The 20,445-nt window shown below is 39.7% G+C and overlaps 1 protein-coding gene across 5 annotated transcripts in view; it reads left to right on the plus strand.

Moving 5' to 3' along the window:
- Positions 1 to 20,445, plus strand: part of Ppp1r12a (protein phosphatase 1, regulatory subunit 12A) — a 117,894-nt gene that overhangs the window by 49,135 nt on the left and 48,314 nt on the right. For all 5 annotated transcript variants that reach the window (XM_006513327.4, XM_006513329.4, NM_027892.3 and 2 more), the window contains exons 3-4: positions 3,162 to 3,280; positions 19,211 to 19,370. In XM_006513327.4, coding sequence (XP_006513390.1) covers positions 3,162 to 3,280; positions 19,211 to 19,370 — 279 coding nt within the window. The remainder of the gene's footprint in view (positions 1 to 3,161; positions 3,281 to 19,210; positions 19,371 to 20,445) is intronic.

Below are 20,445 nucleotides of genomic sequence, written 5' to 3' on the forward strand. Positions count from 1 at the left end.
TTTTTCAATATTTAAGAAAATACTTTCTTAGTTTTCAGTTACATTCTTTAAAGATATGGAACTAAAAAAAATACCTGAATTCAAATATAATCTCTTTATAGAATTTCCATTAAAAAAGTTTGGGATGTATTTACTTTAAAAATATCAGGTACACTGACTGTCACGTTAAAAGATAAATATCAGAAAGCCTGTATAACAAAAAACTTTCCTCATCAATACTCAAAGCAACCAATATGGATCCTTCCTACATGTCCCTCTTAGGCGTAGTTCCTGTTAACCACATGTACATAGTCTTCATTTTTTTCTATGGCTATTAATGTGTATACGTGTGATATAGGTTTAAGAGGGCCGAACAGTGGTGTGCATGCCTTTAATCCCAGCACTTGGGAGGTAGAGGCAGGTGGATTTCTGAGTTCGAGGTCTACAGAGTGAGTTCCAGGACAGCCAGGGCTACACAGAGAAACCCTGTCTCGAAAAACCAAAAAAAAAAAAAAAAAGGTTTAAGAGGATGATTGGTCTTTTCAGTTACTCTAAGAAAATGTCTTTGGTCCCCATTTCTCTAGATAATACTTTATGCTATACAATGCTGGTGCCTTTTATTCTCTTTTACCCTCTGGTGATAGTTTGTTCATTTTGTTGTTGGTACTTACACAGTCATCAGATAATCTTTTCTTTATTGCCAGTCAGATTTCTTACTACAGGTAGAACACTCCAAATCTAAAATCCAAAATAATTCTCTTTACAAAGGAAAAAAAAAAAACTCTGAACCAGGTACAGAGTTCACACTGACCTTGTGTTCAGGTCCAGGTCTCTGAATAGCCATGCTAAAGCCATGGGATTTGTGAGTCAGTGATGAGTTCTGTGTTTAGCCTTATGTGCATTGTCATAATACCTTCTTAGATATAATGCAAACGTTTTCAAACTCCCAAAGTATGTAATTCAAAACCACTTCTAATCCAAATCATTTTGGATAAGGAATATTCAACTTATTCTTTAAATAACACATCATTCTAAGACTTAACACAGCTTCACGGTTTGTTGCTATTGCTTATTTCTTTACGACAAGGTTTTATTGTTATTGCTGACATATATCAGACTAATGTAATTTTTAAATTATTGACAACCTTAAAAATACAAGGAAAATATGTAAATAGAGCATTTCACAGAAGGGTCAATACAAATGCCAACTTTTAGCCTCCTATATAATTAGGAATACAAATCAAAGCAAAGACAAGGGATTGTATCTCCATGTTGGCAATAGTGGGAAGATTGGTAATATCAAGTGCCCATTCAAGAGCATGCTCATTAAAAGGGTAGTATTAAATGGAGACACGATCTTACATTCCCTTTCACTTAGAATAGTTTCATTAATTTTGTTTTACAGAAGTAGCTGTGTATAAATGTTTACATACACATAGATTCATAACAAAAGTACTGAAAGATTTTTGCATATTGTTGATAGTGGTTATATGTAGGGGAGGATGGTAAGGAACATTATAGTAATGGAAGGTGTAAGACGAATGGTTTTCCCCTCTCCCAACGTACACATGTATTTTTTTTAAGGCTCCTGGCACTGCGCCTGAGAAAATAGGACAATAACCTAGAATGCTCATGGCCCTAGCACATTATCAAAAAAACTTAGTGAGTATTTATTTATATGTAGTGAGAAACAATAAGTTAAATTAGTTGAAAACAGAAAAAAGGGCTATTTATATATGAAAAAAGCAAAAGTATGCTGCAAGAAGAATGAGGTTGTGTAAGAAGGCAAGGGTAAAGCATTGGAGGACATTCATCCTTGCTAGTTGAGCTGTTCAGAATTTTAAGTTGGATGGTGACATGAGTGATAATGATAAATAAAGAATTCTAGGAAGTATGCATTTGATACAAGGAAAATAATAATCTTTTTACATCTAGATTCCCTTGGCAAGTTTAAGGACTTCTGTATTTTCTTAAAAATAAGTTTTTGTTGCATAAAATATACAGTTGTAAATATTAGAATCCATTTACCAAAATAATAGAAAACTAATAGATTTATCCTAGTTACGTTTGTTTGTTCTAACATGTTAGGTGCCATTGTAGTGCTTATCTTGGTGACAGCTATAAATTTTAAAATAGTAATTAGCCTTACATATATATTTTTCTTTTTTAAGACTAAAAAAATATTTATATGGGTATTTTCTTTGTGTTATATCTTTGCACTACATGAGTGGAGGCCAGAAGAGGTCACTGATTCCCCTAGAACTAGAGTTCCTATGGATATGGGGGCTGGCTGCTCTGGAAGACAGATAGTGTTTTTAGCCTTGAGCCATCTCACCAGCCATCAGTGTTTATTTTATTTTAATCTTTTCTTTCCCAGGAGTAGATACTAAGCACTGGTACCCTTTAAGTCCAGAAGAGAGCATTAGCTCTCTTGGAGCTCCCTAGTTACATGGTTTTGAGCTTCCTAAAATTGGAGCTAGGAACCAAACTCTAGTCCTCTATGAGAGCAGTACCAGCTCTTGACTAGCCAACTCTGTTCTTTTTAATTATTTTAATACAGTGTCTCATTTTAGCCCAAGCTGGCCTTGAACTTGCAGTGATCCTCTTTTCTTCACCTCCCTTAATTAATCTGCATCAGCTGACTTTTTATGAGCTTACTGAGTTCTACTCCAGATTATTATTTACTAACAGTAACTATTATTGCTTATTAATAAATATCAAACCTTTTCTTCATCATAGCGGAATATACTTCAAATTTTAGTAACTGGGTAGGTGAGGCTAGATTCATGGTTCAAGGTCAGTCACATAGTAAGACTCTCTCAAGGGAAAATGCCCAACAAAATAAAACCCACCTTCCATATGACTGGTGACAGGAGCATGAAGCTCAGTTAGAAAAGCAGAACAAATGGGAAAGTGGAAGTCTCAGCGGAGGTGATGGTGAGCACTCCAATGATGCTGTGCTGGGAAGGCTTTCTAATATTAAAACTTGACACTTTATTAGTAAAGCAAGTGTGTACTAAACTTAAGAAGTAGAAATTTTAAATTTCTGTGATAATTTTATACATTTAAATAATGTGTATATTTATTTTTGTTGCCGTTGTTGTTATGACATAAGAACTTTATTCATTGGATGCATGTTTCACTTCAGAGATACTCCTTTAACCAGCCTTTTCATTTTGCAGGTTTTTGATTGGTCAAGGAGCACATGTAGGAGCTGTCAACAGTGAAGGAGACACACCTTTAGATATTGCAGAGGAGGAGGCGATGGAAGAGCTACTTCAAAATGAGGTTAATCGGCAAGGTAATAAAAAAAGCAATATAAAGGGAATGTGTACAGAACTATTTCAGAATATCATCCATGACATTCCTGGGAAAGGTATTTGTTGCCATTGCATGACAGTCATAATTAAATAAATTTTAGAGTTGTTTTAACAACTGTATGTATAAGATTCTACTTGAAAAAAGTAATTCCTCTCTCCATCTTTATTATAGTGTTTTTAAAATGAGTGTATATCATAAAACATGGGCCATAGTAATATATAGAATAGCTTTAGAGTGGAGTAGCAGGTAAAAGGTCAGAATACATACCAGATAGATGTGTCGTCTTGTACATATGAACAAGATGGCTGTAAACACCTACTAATATAGGAGGTGTGCCCTGAGATATGATAGAGGGTAGAAAATGAGCCATGATCTGGCAAGAGAGAATTCTTGGTGGAGGAAGCAAGGAGCACAGGGTGGGGAGGAGCTTGATGTGTTCAAAGCTGCAGCAGACGAGCATGTTAATTTTGCTGCGCCTGTTTGACATTCAGGTAGTTGAATATGTGAGTTTGGAGAGAGGTACAAGGGAGATACACAGTTAGAGGTATCTCTGTCTAAGGGAGTGGTTGCTCATGGGTACAGAGCTGCCTCAGGTGTCATGAGGATTATCTATAGACTTGATTCTAGTAACAGGTGCACCACTGGATTTTCTAAGAATACTGAACTGTATACAAAATGATGTGTCTCGTGATGGAAGGTTTAAAACACATATATAATACTGTAATTCTGCTTCTGGAAATAGGTCCAAAAACAAAAGAAAGTCCCTAAAGATAAATGTGTGTGTCCCCATGTCTGTAGCAGCATTGTTCTCTAGCTTGACTGCGATTATGCCTCCGTAAACATGTGTATCTATTAAAACTATCTCAGTCCTACACAAAATGTCTGCCTTGTGTCAGGTGTGCTTGAATTTAAAAATAATAATTTTAGTCCAAAAAGAGAACGGAAGTGCAGTCAGGGATAGAGTATTCACTTAGTATATCAAACATTCCAGTCTCTGTTCTCACCACTGCAAAACAAAAGACAGACGCGTGTTTAAGAGGGAACTTTTGCTATGTGTGTTTTGCCATAATAAAATATTTACATTTTTTAAATGTAAAATATGTATTTATAAAATTACTTTGTATGGTTTCCACATTTAGGCAATGATCATACAGGTTTTATCAAAACTGTTATACTAAAGTTAAATAATTGAGAAAAGATAAGGGATGTTGTTTTAAAGAGTTGGCTTATGCTGAAGTATGCTTCATCAGGAAGTAGAAGATAAAGATTATAAAGGAATAGAAACTAGGTAAGTCAAGAGAAATGGAATCTTCTTGGTCCTCAGAATAAGAGAAATTGTGTGACTACTGGTTTATTGAAAATGAGGGACAGAGCTGGCAACCGTCCCAACCAGTTAGGAAATTAGTCTGAACAGGTGAGAGGGTGCACCACAGAACCGGACAGCTTCTGGGACAGGCGGAGCCACAGAGCCTCTGAGGCAGCACCCTTTTCGGGCCTCAGACAGCCAGCCACCATCCCGACCAGAGGACAGGTGTCCGCCTGGCTCAGAAGGCCTCAGCCTCAGGAGCAGCGGGCACCACCTTGAATCCGGGCCTCTGCCAAACTTAGGAACTTAGTCTGCACAGGTGAGAGTGTGCACCACAGAAGCTGACAGCTTCTGGGACCTGCCAAAGCAACACAGCTTCTGGGAAAGGTCCTGTTTTGGGCCTTCTTCTTCGGCCAGGAGGAGGTCCAAACACAAGATATCTGTGCACCTTCCCTGTAAGAGAGCTTGCCAGCAGAGAGTGCTCTGAGCACTGAAACTCAGAGGAGAGAGTCTGTCTCCCAGGTCTGCTGATAGACGGTAACAGAATCACAAAAAAACAATCTCTAAACAGAGTCAACTATAACAACTAACTCCAGAGATTACCAGATGGCGAAAGGTAAACGTAGGAATCTTACTAACAGGAACCAAGACCACTCACCATCATCAGAACCCAGCACTCCCACTTCGCCCAGTCCAGGGCACCCCAACACACCCGAAAACCTAGACCCAGATTTAAAAGCATATCTCATGATGATGGTAGAGGACATCAAGAAGGACTTCAATAACTCACTTAAAGAAATACAGGAGAACACTGCTAAAGAGTTACAAGTCCTTAAAGAAAAACAGGAAAACACAATCAAACAGGTAGAAGTCCTTACAGAAAAAGAGGAAAAAACATACAAACAGGTGATGGAAATGAACAAAACCATACTAGACCTAAAAAGGGAAGTAGACACAATAAAGAAAACTCAAAGTGAGGCAACACTGGAGATAGAAACCCTAGGAAAGAAATCTGGAACCATAGATTTGAGCATCAGCAACAGAATACAAGAGATGGAAGAGAGAATCTCAGGTGCAGAAGATTCCATAGAGAACATCGGCACAACAATCAAAGAAAATGGAAAATGCAAAAAGATCCTAACTCAAAACATCCAGGAAATCCAGGACACAATGAGAAGACCAAACCTACGGATAATAGGGGTGGATGAGAATGAAGATTTTCAACTCAAAGGACCAGCAAATATCTTCAACAAAATTATAGAAGAAAACTTCCCAAATCTAAAGAAAGAGATGCCCATGAACATACAAGAAGCATACAGAACTCCAAATAGACTGGACCAGAAAAGAAATTTCCTCCCGACACATAATAATCAGAACAACAAATGCACTAAATAAAGATAGAATACTAAAAGCAGTAAGGGAAAAAGGTCAAGTAACTTATAAAGGCAAGCCAATCAGAATTACACCAAATTTTTCACCAGAGACTATGAAAGCCAGAAGAGCCTGGACAGATGTTATACAGACACTAAGAGAACACAAATTCCAGCCAAGGCTACTATACCCAGCCAAACTCTCAATTACCATAGATGGAATAACCAAAGTATTCCACGACAAAACCAAAATCACACATTACCTTTCCACGAATCCAGCCCTTCAAAGGTTAATAACAGAAAAAAACCAATACAAGGACAGGAACCTCGCCCTAGAAAAAAACAAGAAGGTAATCCCTCAACAAACCTAAAAGAAGACAGCCACAAAAACAAAATGCCAACTTTAAAAACAAAAATAAGAGTAACCAACAATTACTTTTTTTAATATCTCTTAATATCAATGGTCTCAACTCCCCAATAAAAAGACATAGACTAACAAACTGGCTACACAAACAAGACCCAACATTTTGCTGCTTACAGGAAACTCATCTCAGAGAAAAAGATAGACACTACCTCAGAATGAAAGGCTGGAAAACAATTTTCCAAGCAAATGGTATGAAGAAACAAGCTGGAGTAGCCATCCTAATATCTGATAAAATTGACTTCCAACCCAAAGTCATCAAAAAAGACAAGGAGAGGCACTTCATACTCATCAAAGGTAAAATCCTCCAAGAGAAACTATCAATTCTGAATATATATGCTCCAAATACAAGGGCAGCCACATTCATTAAAGAAACTTTAATAAATCTCAAAGCACACATTGCACCTCACACAATAATAGTGGGAGACTTCAACAAACCACTTTCACCAATGGACAGATCATGGAAACAGAAACTAAACAGTGACACAGTGAAACTAACAGAAGTTATGAAAACAAATGGATCTGACAGATGTCTACAGAACATTTTTTCCTAAAACAAAAGGTTATACCTTCTTCTCAGCACTTCATGGTACCTTCTCCAAAATTGACCATATAATAGGTCATAAAACAGGCCTCAACAGATTCAAAAATATTAAAATTGTCCCATGCATCCTATCAGATCACCATGCACTAAGGCTGATCTTCAATAACAAAATAAATAATAGAAAGCCAACATTCACGTGGAAACTGAACAACACTCTTCTCAATGATAACTTGGTCAAGGAAGGAATAAAGAAAGAAATTAAGGACTTCTTAGAGTTCAACGAAAATGAAGCCACTTCATACCCAAACTTACGGGACACAATGAAAGCATTTCTAAGAGGAAAACTCATAGCTCTGAGTGCCTCCAAAAAGAAACTAGAGAGAGCATACATTAGCAGCTTGACAACACACCTAAAAGCTCTAGAACAAAAGGAAGCAAATTCACCCAAGAGGAGTAGACCGTAGGAAATAATCAAACTCAGGGGCGAAATCAACCAAGTGGAAACAAGAAGAACTATTCAGAGAATCAACCAATCGAGGAGCTGGTTCTTTGAGAAAATCAACAAGATAGACAAACCCTTAGCCAGACTCACTAGAGGGCACAGGGAAAGCATTCTAATTAACAAAATCAGAAATGAAAAGGGAGACATAACAACAGATCCTGAAGAAATCCAAAACACCATCAGATCCTTCTACAAAAGGCTATACTCAACAAAACTGGAGAACCTGGATGAAATGGAGAAGTTTCTAGACAGATACCAGGTACCAAAGTTGAATCAAGATCAGGTTAATGATCTAAACAGCCCGATATCCCCCAAAGAAATAGAAGCAGTCATTAATAGTCTCCCAACCAAAAAAAGCCCAGGACCAGATGGGTTTAGTGCAGAGTTCTATCAGACCTTCAAAGAAGATCTAATCCCAGTTCTTCACAAACTATTCCACAAAATAGAAACAGAAGGTACTCTACCCAACTCATTCTATGAAGCCACAATTACTCTGATACCTAAACCACAAAAAGACCCCACAAAGATAGAGAACTTCAGACCAATATCCCTTATGAATATTGATGCAAAAATCCTCAATAAAGTTCTTGCTAACCGAATCCAAGAACACATCAAAACAATCATCCATCCTGACCAAGTAGGTTTCATCCCAGGGATGCAGGGATGGTTCAATATACGGAAATCCATCAACGTAATCCAGTATAGAAACAAACTCAAAGACAAAAACCACATGATCATCTCGTTAGATGCTGAGAAAGCATTTGACAAAATCCAACACCCATTCATGATAAAAGTCTTGGAAAGATCAGGAATTCAAGGCCCATACCTAAACATGATAAAAGCAATCTACAGCAAACCAGTAGCCAGCATCAAAGTAAATGGTGAGAAGCTTAAAGCAATTCCACTAAAATCAGGGACTACACAAGGCTGTCCACTCTCTCCCTACCTATTCAACATTGTACTTGAAGTCCTAGCCAGAGCAATTAGACAACAAAAGGAGATCAAGGGGATACAAACTGGAAAGGAAGAAGTCAAAATATCACTTTTTGCAGATGATGTGATAGTATATATAAGTGACCCTAAAATTCCACCAGAGAACTCCTAAGCCTGATGAACAGTTTCAGTGAAGTATCTGGATATAAAATTAACTCAAACAAGTCAATGGCCTTTCTCTACACAAAGGACAAACAGGCTGAGAAAGAAATTAGGGAAACAACACCCTTCTCAATAGCCACAAATAATATAAAATACCAAGGCGTGACTCTAAGGAAGTGAAAGATCTTTATGACAAGAACTTCATGTCTCTGAAGAAAGAAATTAAAGAAGATCTCAGAAGATGGAAAGATCTCCCATGCTCATGGATTGGGAGGATCAATATAGTAAAAAATGGCTATCTTGCCAAAAGCAATCTACAGATTCAATGCAATCCCCATCAAAATTCCAACTCAATTCTTCAACAAATTAGAAAGGGCAATCGGCAGATTCATCTGGAATAACAAAAAACCTAGGATAGCAAAAACTCTTCTCAAGGATAAAAGAACCTCTGGTGGAATCACCATGCCCGATCTAAAGCTGTACTACAGAGCAATTGTGATAAAAACTGCATGGTACTGGTATAGCGACAGACAAGTTGACCAATGGAACAGAATTGAAGACCCAGAGATGAACCCACACACCTATGGTCACTTGATCTTTGACAAGGGAGCTAAAACCATCAAGTGGAAAAAAGACAGCATTTTCAACAAATGGTGCTGGTACAACTAGCGGTTATCATGTAGAAGAATGCGAATTGATCCATTTCTATCTCCTTGTACTAAGGTCAAATCTAAGCAGATTAAGGAACTCCACATAAAACCAAAGACACTGAAACTTATAGAGGAGAAAGTAGGGAAAAGCCTCGAAGATATGGGTACAGGGGAAAAATTCCTGAATAGAACAGCAATGGCTTGTGCTGTAAGATCAAGAATCGATAAATGGGACCTCATAAAATTGCAAAGCTTCTGCAAGGCAAAAGACACCGTCAATAAGACAAAAAGACCACCAACAGATTGGGAAAGGATCTTTACCTATCCCAAATCGGACAGGGGACTAATTAATATCCAATATATATAAAGAACTTAAGAAGGTAGACTCCATAAAATCAAATAACCCCATTAAAAAATGGGGCTCAGAATTGAACAAAGATTTCTCACCCGAGGAATACCGAATGGCAGAGAAGCACCTGAAAAAAATGTTCAACATCCTTAATCATCAGGGAAATGCAAGTCAAAACAACCCTGAGATTCCACCTCACACCAGTCAGAATGGCTAAGATGAAAAATTCAGGTGACAGCAGATACTGGCGAGGATGTGGAGAAAGAGGAACACTCCTCCATTGTGGGTGGGATTGCAAGTTTGTACAACCACTCTGGAAATCAGTCTGGCGGTTCCTCAGAAAATTGGACATAGTACTACCGGAAGATCCAGCAATACCTCTTCTGGGCATATATCCAGAAAATGTCCCAACCGGTAAGAAGGACACATGCTCCACTATGTTCATAGCAGCCTTATTTATAATAGCCAGAAGCTGGAAAGAACCCAGATGTCCCTCAACAGAGGAATGGATACAGAAAATGTGGTACATTTACACAATGGAGTACTACTCAGCTATTAAAAAGAATGAATTTATGAAATTCCTAGGCAAATGGATGGACCTGGAGGGCATCATCCTGAGTGAGGTAACCCAATCACAAAGGAACTCTCACAATATGTACTCACTGATAAGTGGATATTAGCCCAGAAACTTAAGATACCCCAAGATATAAGATATAATTTGCTAAACACATTAAACTCAAGAGAACGAAGACCAAAGTGTGGACACTTTGCCTCTTCTTAGAGTAGGAAACAAAACACCCATGGAAGTAGTTACAGAGACAAAATTTGGAAGTGTGACGAAAGGATGGACCATCTAGTGATTGCATATCCAGAGATCCATCCCAGGATCAGCTTCCAAACGCTGACACCATTGCATACACTAGCAAGATTTTGCTGAAAGGACCCAGATATAGCTGTCTCTTGTGAGACTATGCCAGGGCCTAGCAAACACAGAAGAGGGTGCTCACAGTCAGCTATTGAATGGACCACAGGGCCCCCAATGGAGGAACTAGAGAAAGCACCCAAGGAACTAAAGGGAACTGCAACCCTATAGGTGGAACAACAATATGAACTAAGCAGTACCCCGGAGCTCTTGTCTCTAGCTGCATATGTATCAAAAGATGGCCTAGTCGGCCATCACTGGAAAGAGGCCCATTGGACTTGCAAACTTTATATGCCCCAGTACAGGGGAACGCCAGGGCCAAAAAGGGGGAGTGGGTGGGTAGGGGAGTAGGGGTGGGTGGGTATGGGGGACTTTTGGTATAGCATTGGAAATGTAAATGAGCTAAATACCTAATAAAAAATGGACAAAAAATTAATTATTCGGCTAATAAAGTATTATCTAGAAAAGTCCTTAGGTGACCTTCCTGAATTAATAGATAAGGTCCCTTACAATATTAATTATTGCTATGTAAATAAATGTTTCTCTGGAGCTTCAAAAAAAAAAAAGAAGAAAATAAGGGACAGCCATTAAAACTGAGGAATATATCTGAAGTAAAGTACAAAGCAGTGGTTTCATAGCATGCCTTCTATAGGCAGTCCTATACACGTTGTCTTGAGTCCCCACACACTTACATCTCCTGCACTTCCCACCTTCTCATCCTTTATTCCATTACCTTCCCCAGACTCCTTCCATAAATGCCTTTCTCCCTCCTAGAATGTCGTGACCCATACCTGTACATACCATGCTTGTAAACATGTAAAACTTAGGCTACGATCCACATAGGAGAGACATCATATAGTATTTGCCCTTCTGAAGATATCTCAAAGCTTAATATAATTTCCAGATCTGCCTATTTTCCTGTAATTTTCCTAATTTTACTCCTCAGTACAGCTAAATAAAATCCATATATATATATATGCATGTATATGTGTATGTGTGTGTGTGTATATATATGGCAAAGCCCCTCAGGAGACAGCTATATAAGGCTCCTGTCAGCAAGCTCTTGTTGGCATCTGCCCTAGTGTCTAGGTTCAGTGGTTGTTTATGGGATGGATTCTCAGGTGAGGCAATCTCTGGATGGTCCTTCCTTCCGTCTTTGCTCCAAACTTTGTCTCTGTAACTCCTTCCATGGGTATTTTGTTTTCCTTCTAAGAAGGATCGAAGTATTCTCACTTTAGTCTTCCTTCTTGAGTGTCATGTGTTTTGCAAATTGTATCTTGGGTATTCTGAGCTTCTGAGCTAATATCCTCTTAGCAGTGAGTGCATATCATGTGTTCTTTTGTGATTGGGTTACCTCACTCAGCATGATATCCTCCAGATCCATCCATTTGTCTAAGAATTTCATAAATTCATTGTTTTTAATAGCTGCGTAGTACTCCATTGTGTAAATGTACCACATTTTCTGTATCCATTCCTCTGTTGATGAACATCTGGGTTCTTTCCAGCTTCTGGCTATTATAAATAAGGCATCTGTGAACATAATGGAGCATTTGTCCTTCTTACAAGTTGGGTCCCCAATGAAAGAGGTAGAGTAAGTGCCCAAGGAGCTGAAGGGGTTTCCAGCCCCATGTGAGGAACAACAATATGAACTAACCAGTACCCTCAGAGCTCCTGATACTAAACCACCAATCAAAGAAAACACATGGAGAGACTCGTGGCTCTGCTGCATATGTAGCAGAGGATGGTCTAGTTGGTCATCAGTGGGAGGAGAGGCCATTGGTCCTGTGAAGGTTCTGTGCCCCAGTACAGGGGAATGCCAGGGCCAGGAAGTGGGAGTGGGTGGGTTAGGAAGCAGGGGAGGGGATAGGGGATTTTCGGAGGGGAAACTAGGGAAGGGGATAACATTTCAAATGTAAGTAAAGAAAATATCTAATAAAAAATAGCCAGGCAGTGGTAGCACATGCCTGTAATCCCAGCACTTGGGAGGCAGAGGCAGGTGGATTTCTGAGTTTGAGGACAGCCTGGTCTACAGAGTGAGTTCCAGGACAGCCAGGGCTATACAGAGAAACCCTGTCTCAAAAAACCAAAAACAAAACAAAAACAAAAACAAAAGCTGGAGCACACAGAAAGGCTGTAGGTGTCTGTGCTCTGCATGAGTATTTCCATCATGTGGTTTTCTCGAGCTGAGGAATCTGAATGAAGAGATGTGTAATAAATAACCGTTCTGGTTTGGTTTTGCTTTTTTGAGAGAAGGCCTCACTTTGTAGCTCAAGTGGCCTCAGCTCACAGCCCTTCCTCTGACTCGTGAGTACTGGGATTCCATGTGTGGGCTACAGTATGCAGCCAAGCAAAAATGACTTCATTGTCCATTTTGCCATGAGGAGAATTCAGATGGAAAACTGTTATTTTCTGCCAAACAGTGATAATTCTTTAAATAAAGTAAGTCTTTTCATGTTGTTGTTTGTTTAACATTCGTTAGCAGTTACTACAGACAACTGGTAACACTACTGACACTGCTAGTGAGCTCGGCAGTGGAACTGATGCTGGGACTATTATCGGTTTCCTTTGGCATCCACTAGGTTTGTAGTACGCTCCAGGACGTGTAGGTAAAGGTGTGTGGTACCCTGATGGTACTGAGAGATGTCACGGTGGCTCTAGAGCTGGAAGATGCATGAGGAATTCTGGGAACAGGTCTTGAGATGGCAAAGGAAAGGAACAGAGAAGCTAACAGTGACCATGCAGAGCCATGAACCCCTGCCGGTGCAGAAGTTGGCTGCAGGACGTTCTGCACATGCTTTCATTTCATCCTCACCTGCTCTGGGGTGTTTGTTTATAGTTCCTGCTAACCCCATTGTACAGATGAGGAACTGAAGCTTGGTTGCTGGCCAAGGTGCAGGCAGAACTGATAATGCTATAGGTCTGCTCCAAACTGTGAAAAGGTACATTGAATTTGAGATGACTCAGCAGGTTAAAGTCCTCATCTGGAGAACCAGAGTCTGTTCCCGTCACCCACACCAGGCATCTCTGAGCTACGGTAACTGCAGCTGCTTCCATGGGTACATGTGCATGCACATGTGTGCGCACAGCTTACACTTACACAGATATATGCACAGTTTACATTCTGCCATTGTAACATACTGTGTTTTATTTAGAATATGTCCAAGAAAGTAATTTTTGGTGCTCATTTTATTCTTACAGTGGTAATACTATGTTTATATAAAATAACAATTCTAAAGAAACAAAATTATAGTTGAATCTTAGGTTTTAATAATGTCTAATAAAACACCTTAAACATACCTCTATCAGATAAACTTTCTTGAATTATCTCTTCATGCCTCTAGTCTCTTGCCCTATATCCCAAGCTGACCTCAAATTCAGCATTCTTCTCCCTCGGACTCTTGAGCAATGACATTATAGATGTATACCACCGTAACTTGCGCAAATTACCTTGGTATCAGAATTCTTATACACAAAACTTAAAAATATTAAATGGGGGGGGGGGCTGGAGAGATGGCTCAGTTGTTAAAAGCACCGACTGCTCTTCCAAAGGTCCTGAGTTCAAATCCCAGCAACCACGTGGTGGCTCACAACCACCCGTAATGAGATCTGACACCCTCTTCTGGTGCATCTGGAGACAGCTACAGTGTACTTAGATATAATAATAAATCTTTTTAAAAAAAAATGTGTGTGTGGTACGAGCATGCATATCCTCACGTGTAACACCTCAGGCACTGTCAATCATTTCTTTCTTTTAATTTAATTTAATTTTATTTTGTTCTTTTTACTTACTCACTTTTACATCCCCCTCACTGCCAGTACTGTCAGTCATTTTTAAGGCAGGGTGTTTGGTTGGCCTGAGCTGGCCAAAAAGGTTAGCTAGGCTGACTGGCTGTGAAGAACAAGGGACTCATTTGTCTCTGCCCTTCCAGCTAGGATTACCGAGTACCACTTTAACAGCTGAGCCTCTCCCTGGCCCCACCTCAAGTTGTTAGGTAGTTCTTGAACTTCTTAATGCTATAAGATGGGATCTTGTTATAGCTCATGCTGGCCTGTATCTCACTTGGTATGTAGCCCAGTCTGGCGTTACATTCTTACACATACGATCCTGTCTCACCCTTCAGAGTGTAGCCTTGTGCCATCTTAAGCTACTGTATTTGAATAATAAATAATAGTGCTCAAGTAAATTGTCTTCAAAACTAGTAATGATTAAACACACGCTAAAAGAATTTCTGCTTCATATTTCGTGTAATTTTGTTCTTTTTTCAGTGAAGTTTACAGATGGGATTGGTTTGTTTTGTTGACTAGTCAGTTGTTTCGTTGGTTGGTTGGTTGGTTGGTTGGTTGGTTGGTTGGGTCTGGTTGAGTCTGTTTTGTTTTGAGACAGGGTTTCTCTGTGTAGTCCTGGCTGTCCTCGAATTTAGAGTGCCTCCCAACTACTGGGATTAAATATGTGCACCACCACCAGCCAGCAAAGATCAGTTTTTTAATGTTAGCTATCTTATTCTGCTTGAGAGGCTTGGTTGCATTCTTGTGTAACTTCACTACCTTTAGCTTGCTGTGACCGCTGTTAGTCTAATCACTTTAATATATCCTACTAAATTTATCTTCTACTTGGACAGATGAGGGAAGGGCCAGTTACATAGATAAGATTTTGTTTCTCTTAACTGCTAAGGCAATAAAAGAAAAGCAGAGTCAGGGTTTTAGAACTGTTGCTTTTGCCAGCTTCTTTGTGTTTATTCCTGGTCTAAAACCTGGCGAGTGGCTTTCAGAATTGGCTTTCAGAATAACCCTGTGAGTTAGGTGCTGTGGTTACCTCATGTCATGAATCTGAAGCATAGCATGCATTGCTTTCCCCTCCAGCTAGTGAATCCCAGTTCAGCCTGGGTTCATTTCTAGTCCTTATCCTTTCGAACTGATAGCCAAAGAAAGTATGGCTTTCCCAGCATCACTAGTCAGCTTGTCAAAGCTCTGAAATTTGCAAACAGGTCTCCTAAGTTGCATGGCTTATTCATAGATTTGGTTTAAATGTTGATGACCTAAACATAAGTTACATTTAAAGTATTTTTTAAGAATAAGGGCAGCGAGATCTGGACAGACTGCTCAGTGGTTAAGAAGAACACTGGATGTTCTTCCGGAGGCCTGCGTTCAGTTCCCAGGATCCACGTGGTGGCTCCCATCTATCTGGAACTCCAGTTCTTAGGCTCCATCACCCTCTTCTGACTTCCATCGCCACCTACCACACAGGTGGTACACGTACAGTCAATCAGGCACAGCACCCACGTACATAAAAACATAGGAAGGGGTTTTCTTTTCTGTCTTTCCTTAAGATATTACATAAGGTTCCCTCCACAGCGGACCTTAACCTTGGATTGTTTTGGCAAGATTTGGAGGCAGAAGAGATGTTGAGTGAGAAATGTATTCACAGGGAGATGCAGCACACACATATCTACTCACTACAGAAAGGAAGCCCCTGTCAGACCAAAGAAAGAACTGCACAGTGACCAGCCAGTGAGCCAGGGAGCTTCTATTGGCCTTGCTAACAGGAGCATGGCTGAGGGGTTGCTAACAGGAACAGGAATGACTCAAGGGCACTTTATCACTGAGAAGCCTGTCCTAACAAGGGTGACACTTAAGAAAGCTGAATTTTGGGGGCAGTGTGCACCCTTCACAGGTATCTCCATTGGCCCCCTGGACTTGCCTCTCACAACTTTTCAGTCTCTTCCCTGAGCAGCTGTTTGCCCCTGTAAAACTGGACACGGATCTTGAGAATTGTGCTGAGAGTTTCTGCTGGTGTATCTCCTCAGCCTCCTGGATTCTCAATTCTGAGGAAATTGCTGAGGAGCAAGGGAGTGGTCGATTTGTAAAGCTAGCCATAGAGCTAGATGAACACTAAAATGAATCTGAATGCTTTGACTTAGTAAAAGAAGAAGAGATTCTAAAAACAGGTATATCCTGGGAAGTGGTCATTTCCTAGGCAATCGAAATAAAGATCTGATTTGTGCAGGAGATAATCGCTTAGAGGGAGCACGGTACACCTGGGAACCTAGTTGGAGGCCAGATTGTTCACACCGACTGAGGTAGAGGAGGGAGACTAGAGATGAAGTAAAAATGCAAGTCTAGACCTAAGGCTTTCATCTGCTACCTAACAGACGTGTACCTGTGTCTCATAGGAGATAGTCACACACTGATACAGTTTAAGAGGAAATCATCAGATCTGGGCTATTTCAGTTTGGCAGTAGTGAGGGGTTGAACCAGAAGGAAGGAATGAGTTAATGATCAAAGTACAGTGTAAAGGGAGCTAGTGATAGGAACTGTCAGACAACAGTCTAGGAGATGGCACCTCCGCGTCTTTTAGCTAATGAATGGGGACTAGGCGTGCAGTAAAGGGGCAGTGACTGCCAAGGAGCTGGATAACAGTGACACTGGAAATGGAAGACAGGCAGCAAGCAGCAAGCGAGTTCCAGGCAGTTGGTCGGCTTTCCTCACTGAGCTTGAGGTGCGCATGGCGCAGTGTTGCACTACAGTATTTCTTCTCATGGTTTTCTGTATCTCTAACTGGGTTTCTATTAGGAAGGACACTTATACATATAAAATTAACTTACAAAATGACTAAAATAGAACCAGGTCTTTAAAAATAAATCTCCCCCACGGCCATGATGCTAACCTATCACTAGGTTTAAAAGTAAAGCCTACACAATTTTATTTGGCCCTAGCACCAATTAAAATCATTTCTTTCTTAAATATATTTTATTATTTTGTGTATGTGTGACATCTTTTTCTTCTGTATCTGAATTCAAATCTGTGTTCAAACTAATAGCAGATTCTGTTGCTCTGCCATGAGGCAACCAGAATGAACCCTTCACTGCCTTTCCTCCTCCTCCTCCTCCTCTTCCTCCTCCTCCTCCTCCTCCTCCTCCTCTAGTTAAATACCCTATCCTGGTTGAGTTACAGTAATAGCCTCCAGCCATTCCATACCTTCCCTGTTCAGCTTAAGTGAACTTGTAAATTAACATAGACTGGGTCATGCAGCTCACTGTCTTCATTATAGAAAGTCTGGCTTCCATGTGAACAGAGCCTCCTGTGTAGATTGCCACCCCAGAGCCTGAGTACTTTCTTCCCTTTTTTCCAAACAGTGATGTGGCATCCCTTGATTTATTTCTTGCTTTAATGTCATTTATTAGAGACTATTCCTTACCAGCAAATAAAATAGCTCCTCCTCATTAATGTCAGTCACCTTTGCCCTGTTCCAGTTTTCTTCACAGACAGAACATTTTCTGCCTTAGAAAAGCAGCTCCCACTCCTCATAAAGCACCTGACTCACAATCGGCACTTAGCACATATCTGATGGAAAGGAGGGAGGGCGGGAGATGCATGGGAAGATCACATCCGGACAGTTGGGTATATAATAAGGATTGTGAGAAAGATACTGGCTAGGGGGATAAAAGGCTTGTTATGTTTTACTCATTTATTTATTCACTCACTCAGAAACTATTTTCTTACCAAGCTTGTTTAAGCTTATCTGAGCTTACCAAGTTTAAGATTATTTCCTATATCCTGCCAGATGGTAGAGGTACCAAATAAGGAAATATATCTACTTTTTATAAGCTCAGTCTTCTGGAGTACAATAGCATATAAATACATTGTAATATCTGTCATATATTAAATAACCATTAATTAAAACTTTAAGAAAACATAAGATCATTTAGGAGTTTCACCATTATCTTTAATAATTAAATTTCCCCCTCAAAGTATAGAGCTCTTTGAAAATTGTAAAGAAAAAATTCTATTCATTTTTGTATTTTTCCTGCTTTTATCACCTTAGCCAAGGACAGTACTTATAATACTTTGAAATGAAATAATTTCTCTATGACTTAGACAGTACTGATTGTATGAAGAAAATGCCTACTAAAAAAGAAAAGGTGTCTAGAGAGAAAGAGAAAGCAGTTTAGGGCCTGATGCATTCACGAGAGCAAGCAAGAGGAGAGAGAGAGAGAGAGAGAGAGAGAGAGAGAGAGAGAGAGAGAGAGAGAGAGAGAGAGAGAGAGAGAGAGAGAGAGAGAGAGAGAGAGAGAGAGAGAGAGAGAGAGAGTGTGTGTGTGAGAGAGAGAGAGAGAGAGAGAGAGAGATTTGGTAAAATATATGTTTGAGAATTATTTATATATAATTCTTCAAAAACCTTTTTATTTTGACCATAGGATGCTACACCTTAATAAGTGCTTAGAGCAATCAGAAGGCATAACCACACTTGATGTGGTATCACGCATTTAATCTCAGCATTAAAGTTAACTCTTGAGTTCAAGACCAGCGTGGTTTACAAAGCTAGGTACAGACTGTTAGAGGCTACACAGTGAGACCCTGTCTTAAAAAACAAGCCATGCACTCCAGAGGCAGAGGCAGCCGGATTTCTGAGTTCGAGGCCAGCCTGGTCTACAAAGTGAGTTCCAGGACAGCCAGGGCTATTCAGAGAAGCCCTGTCTCAAAAAAATAAATAAATAAATAAGCCATAACCAAAATAATATTGTGGATCAAAAGCTAAATAATTGACTGAGAAGGCTAATGAAATATCTGTTGTATTCACATTCCTTTATTAAACAAATAATCAGCAACTATTCTTTTTAAAACCATGGTTTGTTAGGGTTTTTTTTTAACATTAATTTTTTGGTAATCTTATTTCACTGTGTAGAACTGGGAAGAAGAATATTCTCCAGTAAGGAAAATGAAAATAATGTTTATATGGCTTTTCCTCCAAAGGTGTTGATATAGAAGCGGCTCGGAAAGAGGAGGAGCGGGTAATGCTAAGAGACGCGAGGCAGTGGTTAAACAGCGGCCACATCAGTGACGTCCGGCATGCAAAGTCCGGGGGCACAGCACTCCACGTGGCGGCCGCCAAAGGCTATACAGAAGTGTTAAAGTACGTACTACTTTTTACAGTTTCTATACTTCATTTTTCTTAATTTTGTTACTCCTTTTCTTAAAATATGTGCAGATACTATTTGGAAGACGATGTTGAATAGAATTGATTTGGTTTCTAAAGTTCTTTCTCAAATTTTGGATATTTCTGTTCTCTTGGTTTGTATGTTTTAGTTACAGTTTTCTCATAATCTGGACTTAAGTGTCAACAAACCATTATATGTTACCTGTCACACTGATAATTATTCGAGTCATTGGCAGTTCCCATGTTGAGAATAAAAACAATATGTGAATAGTTTGCTTTTTTATTATAAAAACACTAGAATTCAAATTGCTAATACTATGTGTCTTAGTCAGGGTTTCTATTCCTGCACAAACATCATGACCAAGAAGCAAGTTGGGGAGGAAAGGGTTAATTTGGCTTACACTTCCATACTGCTGTTCATCACCAAGGAAGTCAGGACTGGAACTCAAGCAGGTCAGGGAGCAGGAGCTGATGCAGAGGCTGTGGAGGGATGTTCTTTACTGGCTTGCCTCACCTGGCTTGCTCAGCCTGCTCTCTTATAGAACCCAAGACTACCAGCCCAGAGAGGACACCACCCACAAGGGGACCTCCTCCCTTGATCACTAATTGAGAAAATGCCTTACAGTTGGATCTCATGGAGGCATTTCCTCAACTGAAGCTCCTTTCTCTATAACTCCAGCTGTGTCAAGTTGACACAAAACTAGCCAGTACACTATGATATTAAATTTTAATCCATAAACATCTGTGACTATATGACACTGTACAGTGATCAGCTAATTTCTTTGCAACAGAGTTCCTTTATGTTAGTGTGCACATGCACACGCTTGTGCCTAGATGGGCCTTCCTCTCAATACAAATAACTAAGGAACCCTTCCCAGATTGCCTGGCCATTTTAATTTCACCTTCAGTAATGCAGGTCTCTCTTAGTGGTAAAGAGCTTTAATTAGTCTTCTTATCCCAACCTATTTCTTTCTAGTCTAAAACTTTTCCATATTTTCCCAACTCCATTAACAAGTGATATGACTATGGTAAGTTACCAACCAAATAACAT

Source organism: Mus musculus, chromosome 10 (assembly GCF_000001635.26).
Source record: "Mus musculus strain C57BL/6J chromosome 10, GRCm38.p6 C57BL/6J".
In the NCBI taxonomy this organism is placed as follows: domain Eukaryota; kingdom Metazoa; phylum Chordata; class Mammalia; order Rodentia; family Muridae; genus Mus; species Mus musculus.